The sequence below is a fragment of the Prosopis cineraria genome, unplaced genomic scaffold (assembly GCF_029017545.1).
Source record: "Prosopis cineraria cultivar Desert tree isolate PC_DT_omini unplaced genomic scaffold, ASM2901754v1 PC11, whole genome shotgun sequence".
Classification (NCBI taxonomy): Eukaryota; Viridiplantae; Streptophyta; class Magnoliopsida; order Fabales; family Fabaceae; genus Prosopis; species Prosopis cineraria.
In genome coordinates, this window is record NW_026555342.1 from 14,031,896 (window position 1) to 14,039,543 (window position 7,648).

General features: G+C 34.5%; 1 protein-coding gene across 1 annotated transcript in view; it reads left to right on the forward strand.

The window, feature by feature from the left end:
- Positions 1–2,926: 2,926 nt before the first annotated feature.
- The window catches only part of LOC129286135 (high mobility group B protein 3-like), a 6,251-nt gene continuing 1,529 nt past the window's right edge, over positions 2,927–7,648 (forward strand). Inside the window, exons 1-5 of the mRNA XM_054922153.1 lie at positions 2,927–3,178; positions 6,296–6,353; positions 6,661–6,705; positions 7,183–7,263; positions 7,362–7,439. Of these exons, the coding sequence (XP_054778128.1) occupies positions 3,084–3,178; positions 6,296–6,353; positions 6,661–6,705; positions 7,183–7,263; positions 7,362–7,439 (357 nt within the window). The 5' untranslated portion in view covers positions 2,927–3,083. The remainder of the gene's footprint in view (positions 3,179–6,295; positions 6,354–6,660; positions 6,706–7,182; positions 7,264–7,361; positions 7,440–7,648) is intronic.

Genomic DNA, 7,648 nt, shown 5'->3' on the forward strand with positions numbered 1-7,648 from the left:
TTAGTTATCAATATATAGTTTAGATATTTTAGAGATTGGTATGTTAGTTTAGATTGATTGATTTATTTCATTCAATTTTGAATAGAATAATTTTGACATAATTAAATTATAACATTATAGTTTTGAATTGAGCTATATAAATCTTATTTTTAAGCTGTTCTGAAATATTTTTAAGTATATATGCTTTTATATTGCATGAGGCTGCTAAAAAAGCAAGCTCCCTATTTTTTTTTAAAAAAAAACCTTGGCATCATAAGATAGTTATGGCCATGACCATCCTACAAAGCCTTTAATGTCCAAATCTGGAACCAACATAGGACGGTTCTTTAATAACCGTCATCTATTGCTTAATCAATCTAAGATGGTTATTAAAGATAATTTAGGATAGTTATTAAAGAACCGTCCTGTATATTCTTTATAGTAAGATATGTTGTAATGCTTGCCTTCCTTTTTTTTTTTTTTAACAAATCCCCCCCCCCCCACTTACCACTTAAACCACGTGGTTCCCAAAAAAAAAAATCTATGCCACGTGGGACTTCTTTCATCTCTCTTCTCACACTATTTTATAATTAATATAAATATAAACTAATTAATTATAAACTTCTATATATCTTTCCTTCTCCTCTCGTGTGAGGAGACTTTTTAAACACTATCAATGAACCTCCTCACAAAATTGCTATTCTTGAAAGGAAGGACACTCGTGTTCGTGGGAGACAGATTCATAATGAATCTGGACCGATTCTGAATCCTTTTCTGCATATCAGCTTTTTTTTTATTTTTTAAGATGAGGAATGATTATTTAGTTTGCTACAAAGGAGCATTTCTCAAAACTAACCCTTGCATTGATCTGTAGTAATCATTATTGGAAAATCTGGTGAAAAGTATAATTAAAGCCATACTCCAAGACTGTTCTTAAGAACTATTTTACCACACTAATCAAAATGTGACAATTTCTTGATATTAAATTCTTGCAGAAAGCAAGGACACATAACAATATAAAAGCACATCCTAAAATAATTAAAAACACATGTAGAAGGATAAAAGCATCATGCTTGCACTTCATAATTCAGCCATATATTCTTGTTGGGTTCCACTTGGCACATTTCTCTCGTCAATCTCTCATTCTCTTCATCGAACTTGCGAGCTTTCTTGCCCACCAAACACTCGTACTGACTTTACAGTGAGCAATCCTATTTACTTTATCTAACACAAGGACAATCTTGTATTGACCATATTGTTGCTTTCATTTTATTTGCGGATGAATGGTTTTTTGTCAAGACAATAGAAGAGAAGCTCAGCTTACACAAGGCCAATTAGCATATACAAACGCAATAATTACTATAAATCTCTAAGTTCAATATATTGTTCATGTATTATTTATATTTATAGTTTAATGTAGGGTATTCTTTGTATATGTGGCTAACCTACATTCATTGGGGTTTCTATACATTTTCTATATATAGTATAATATTCATTGGACTCAGTGTGCCACTTTTATCACTTTATTCCTTTGAGTAAAGTTTATCTTTTTTCACAAACCCTGTCTATTTTTGCTCTCTTGGTGGTGGTATATATAGAGTCTACTTCATGTCAATTTCTAGAATTCTTCTGGTAATTTCAAGGATATGCTTACACCATATCGTAATTTTTCTTTATTTTTTAGCACACCAAATATCCTGTCTCGGAACACATTTGAGCGTCGTTTTTCCAAATCCAACATGCGCTAAAGTTAATAAAATGCCTATCTGATAGCATGTCTATGGGCATCTGTTGTGTTAATTTTCCGTATGTATTAATAAAGAGCAGTGTGGACAAGAAGAAATCTCCCTCCTTGAATCCAAGTGAAAGTAGAAAATATTTTTGAAAAATGTATTCTTAATTGGACTCAAAGTGCTTGAATCTAACTAAATTAAATAGCTATGGAAAAAAACTCACTCCTTACAAAAGTTTTCATATGGTTGCTCTTTAAAAAACAGAAATTTCTTTTAATGACAACATTACAAATACCAACAATTTCCTCCTTTTTTTTTAGTACAAAGGTCACAAAGAAACTGTGAGAAAAGACAACATAAATTAAATTATGTTAAAAATTTTAAAGTTTCTACACTCAGCAGGCAGATAATTGAAGATAATGATATATAAGTTATTGCAAGAAGAATGATGAGCAATTAGATTAGTATATTATTTGTTTTTGATCTATACAGATAATCAAAGATGATCATCTAGTCTTTCATATCAAAACCTTTGATTTATTTTATAGTTCCTGAGAGCAAGGATTTTCTATTAAATTTGTGTTAAATGAGTAACAGAGCTTCCATAAAATTAGAATATATATTAAGTTTTGAAAATTTAACATTTCAACAAAAGTTAATATCTTTCAAAATTTTCAAGAATTTAGTGATTGTGTTGAAATGATATTCAAAATATTTGAAAAATCATTTAATCTAATTTCTTTTATTATCTCAAAAGATGTCACCACATGCTACAATTCCATTAATGTCAACCAAATGGTAGATGTTGAGTTTGACTCATCCTGCTTCAAAAGGGTTACATTTGGCTTCGGTTATTTGCTTGCCCTTTGACAAAAGATTGATTTTTTGTTTAAGAGTTTTATGCCGGTGATCACTTCCGTATTAGAGAATGTTATATCTTTGTGTTATGATCTTCAGCATAGACTTTTTTATTTGGCACATAGCTTTCCAGATGTAACATGCCTGAGCAAATAGCCTACACGTCCTTCTTGTACTTTGGCTACCGATTATTATTATTTTTTAATTATCCAATCCAGCACTCCCCACCCTACCTGTCTCCTTCCTTCCTTCCTTTTTTTTCTTCCTTTTTTACTTTTTTTGGTGTAGCAAAATTATCATGTCAACCTGAAATGTGAGCCGCCAGATGGGCGTCTTATCATATCATATCTCATCTATCGAGACACGGCCCGACTCCACTGGTAAGAGAACCGTGTCGACCCAACCCAACTCGCTCTATCAAACCGAAGTTATCAAGCTTCGGCCTTTGTTGCAGACACACACTAAGCGGACCAAACCGAGCAGCACAAGGAGCTTCACCCGACAAGAAAACACATGGCGAAGGAAGCCACGAGGCCGCGAAAGAGGTCTCTCTCATCTCCCCCTGCTTCTGCTTCCGATGAACGCTCTACAAGAACTTCTTCTGACAGGTAAGCATTTCACTATATTCTCTTTCAGCTATCATATATCCGCATGAGCGCTTGTGCCTTCATTCCTCTTACCTTGTCTCTTAACTCTTGTCACTGTTTTATAGTGCCATTGACTTTCTTTTTGATTTCCTAGTTCCAACGGAACCAACAACTTCGATCATATTTTGGGTTTGCTAATTTCATCATGTCAACTTAACTTGTTTCAATTCAGAGTTGTTTTTCACCAATTCGCCTCATGATTTAATGGTTGAAAAACTCTGGCTCCCTTTTAAAGATTTCTATGCGCATTTAATTGATAAAATTGAACTGGGGCAAATGGCTAAATGGATTATTAAAGTTGGATGGGACCTGGGACTCTCGAGTTTTTTTTTTTTTTTGACTTACCGGTTTGTCTTTTGTTTCAATGCTGGGAAAGTGAATGTTTTCGTTTGGGTTTAATTCTTTGGAAATATTTTGCTCCCCTACACGGACTGCTTAGTATTTAATTGTCTAAGTAACGAAGGGTTTAATTGATAATTCAAAACTGGGTGGGAATCTGTTATAACATTTTTCTGTGATGAATTCTATGGTCTCAAACCAAATGAAGTAGCTGCGTGAATTTCAACTTGGTCTGGCACTCTAGTTTTTCTCCTCCTTCACACAGCTCATGCACAACAAGATTTTGTTTATTTAAATATCTTCTGGAACTTTGTCCGTGACCGTATATACTGTTGCTTTGGAATTTTCAGCAGGTAGTGTTGAGGGTAAAATTCAATGAGGGGACGAAGAGATCTTCCCAGCTGACTCAGTCAGGGAAGAAACCCAAAGCAAAGCAAAAGAAGATTAACAAAAAACTTGATGCTAAGAAGCCAAAGAAACCCCAAACTGCTTTCTTCTTCTTCTTGTACGGTTTACTCGCTTCCTTTTCTCTTTAGATATGCTGGTAATTATTAGTTATTCGTGAGGGGCAGTGCTAAGGAGTCACACATGGCTTTTTGTATGATCCTGTTGTTGGCTTTTTTCATGGAAACGCTTAATTTAACAAAAGTACGCTGCTTTGTAGTATTATATTGATAGCAATGAGAACATCTTTCTTGTGTATTTTGGATTTCTTCAAATATTGAGATACTAATAATTGTTTATGGTTCTGGTTAAAATGAACAGCTTACAGCAGTTGATGTTACTCTCTCTCTCTCTCTCTCTCTCTCTCTCTCACACACACACACGCTAATGCGAAGATCTTTCCATGCATATTATTTACTTTTGAAAGTACTGTTCATAATTGGGGAATATGGAATTTTATTAGAATTCATGGATTTATGAACTGGAACAGTGCTAAATACCATACAACCATGAAAACAAAATTTAGAATTTCCATATAGATGATTCACCATATTCGTGTAGTTCACGTCTTGTTGACGTGGATCCTCTAGTGACTGCACTTTTTTGCATTTTGTGGATTATATTTTTTTGCTTGCTTTGTATGTAATTATGCAACTATGAATGATGAAAGATATCAACAGCCTGTCATGCTAATTCCATATTATTGCTGAATTACTTAGTTTTTGTTTTTCTGATGGCTTGTATGAGAAAATTGCATCTATCCACTTGAATATTTGCACCCAATTGCAGCGTCCACCCCTATCTTCAGAAATTTGCAAGTGATGTTCTAATCTATTAAACCCATTCAATAAGCACCTATCGTCTAATGTTATCCAAAAAGACTCCTATAATCTAACATAGAAAATTTTGACTGTATAAAATTACTATGACACCTTTTCTATTATATAATAGCCCGTCTGGCCATCTCTTTATTTTTCCCAACCATATTATTCTACTCCATCAATTTACAGATAAACAGGCTTGATAATCACCCATCACAGAATCTAAATGCGCACTTTCTCTTTGTCTTGTTAAGTTAAACATTAATTGTATTGCACTTTCTGTCCTGTTCTTACATGCGCTAGAGAAGAGTGGCCATGGGTACCTGTAACTCAGTTTTATCTTCACAATGCAAGGGTATGTTCAGCCTTTGGCCTCAGAAAGTTCTGCCTTCGCACGCTTTTGTGTATCCTCCTTCATTATCATCATCTTCTTCAATGCAGTCATTTCCAATGTTCTCAACGGTTAATAACCGTAGCTGCTATTTCCACAATTAATTCAAATTCCATTGACTGTCAACATTCTCCTGCTTTTAAGCCTTTTGAAACAACCTATCAACATATAATGCACAACCCAATTCTCAAGTTGCAATCCATCCTGCAACACCTGCCAAAATCCCCCCGCCAGAAAAATTATTTCTTTCTTGTCATTAAATCTCAAGGTTCTTTGGAAATTCTGGTGGGTGATTATTCACATTTCAACATGAGTGGTTTGAATGAAATAGGATTGGATGGATCGAAAGAGAAGTTGGGCATGGTCTGCGAAAAGAGGTGTGAGGGAGAGCCTGCTAAGAAGAAATGGGACGAAGTTTACAAAGGGCTGAGAATGGGTAGGGTACAATGACTTGACAGAGGGGAGTGAGGCTTTTCTACAGAGAATATTGTCTGTAGGAGTTTGGAAAAGTTTGGACTTGTTTGTGGGGGAGAGTCCTGACCTCTTGAACGTCAGGGAGCTTTGTGTTTTTTTCGTTTGTGATTGTTTTGTGCTGTTCCTCGTTTTCTGGGTTTATTTGGCAGTAACAGGGGATAGTCTTGCATTTCTTCTTGTGATTAAATAGAGAAGAGTGCTACTTTCCCTACAATCAAGTATTTTTTCAGTCTCCATCAGGATTAAACCATGAACAAGGATAAATTGGCTGGGGAAAAGAAGAAAATGACAAAAAGGTTGTTAAATAATTGGAAAGGTATTTTATAATGACATAATAAAATTTCTTAATTTAGCTGACAGGGGGCTTATTGCAATGGGTTAATAGACTGGGGGATTGAATGTTTTTAAATTGGGGCCTGCATTGCAATTGGAGGCAAAAATCTGGTTGGTTAGATGCAGTTTCCCCTATTTATATAATACTGTGTCAATGCTCGTTAACCTAGCATAGTGGCTATATTGAACAACCATTTGGTACTTCTATGTCGTATGTTTAGTGCATTATAATCCTTTACTACTATTTTGTTTAATTTTAATTTTTCATTTTTCAAGGGAGGATTTTCGTAAAGAATTTCAAGAGCAGAATCCAGATGTTAAGTCAATGCGTGATGTAAGTATAGAATTCATTTTGTAGTAACACTTTAATTTGATTATTATCTTTGACGTGGAAGCAAGATAATGGCATAACTTTTTGTGTAAAGACTTCATAAAGTCTTTAAAATCTAATAACTTAGAAGTTAAGCAATTCCTTTTTTCTCAAAATGAAAAAAGCTGCCAGTTATTCAGCAGTTCGCAAGAAAGTTCAATACTTTGCCGTGCAAATGGCCATGAACTTTTTTTTTTTCACCTCTTCTTCTTATTTTCTGCAAGTATCCTAACTCTGTTTCTGTTTCTTCCTCTTTTTTCTTTTCATTCAGATTGGCAAGGCTTGTGGAGAGAAGTGGAAAACAATGACTTATGAGGTTCGTATTTGTAACCTTATATTTTCTTATTTAGGCTCAACAATCAAGTGCATCATTATGATTGTTGTGTTAGAAGGTAGAATCGGAGTCAGTCATATATTGAAGTTTCAAAATTGGTCCAGGAGCTGTATTCCAAATTATTTGGGCATGAAGTAGTGCAGCTTCATTGCACTTGATCTTGACATGCATAAATGCGGATAAATGTAAATTTAATAAAACCATGTATAGAACAAATTATTTGTTTCTTATATTTACCAAGATGAACTATGGTGGATGCTGCCACTGATTTATGCCTTGAAATTCCTTGCATGCTATTCAATTCCGGAAAATGATGCGGAAGTAGCATTATACTGAATCAGCTGATGGGAATTCTTGGCTAAAATCAATTTTAATGATCAAAGTCTTGAGTTGTTCTGTATGATCAAAGTCAGTTCTCGAATGAGTACTGGCATATGACACTGTAATTGTATCTTACAGGAGAAGGTTCAATACTACGATATAGCCACTGAAAAACGAGCAGAATTTGATAGAGCAATGATCGAATATAACATGAAAATGGTAAAGAATCTGTCCTTTCGATAGGCACTGTTATTGTTTGCACAGTTATTAATGGGGATTTATATAAATTATGTCAATGGCTTTCTGATATGTGGCAGGAAAGTGGAGAGTACGAAGAAACTGACGAGGAATCAGAGTTTGATGTAGCCATTTCCTTTGAAATAGGGGATGTTTCTGTATGATTGGAATTGCTTGGCTAGATTTGTATATCTAATTGTAGTCTATCATGTGATAATTATTAGTCACTGTACCATATCCTTGTGTAAAGTATTGATGATTACAAAGGGAGATATTAGCCAAGTAGCAAGCTTTCCTTTAACCAACAATAGCAACCATGTTGCTATCTAGAAGGACCTTTCTGTTGTCCAAATTCTACCATGCAATT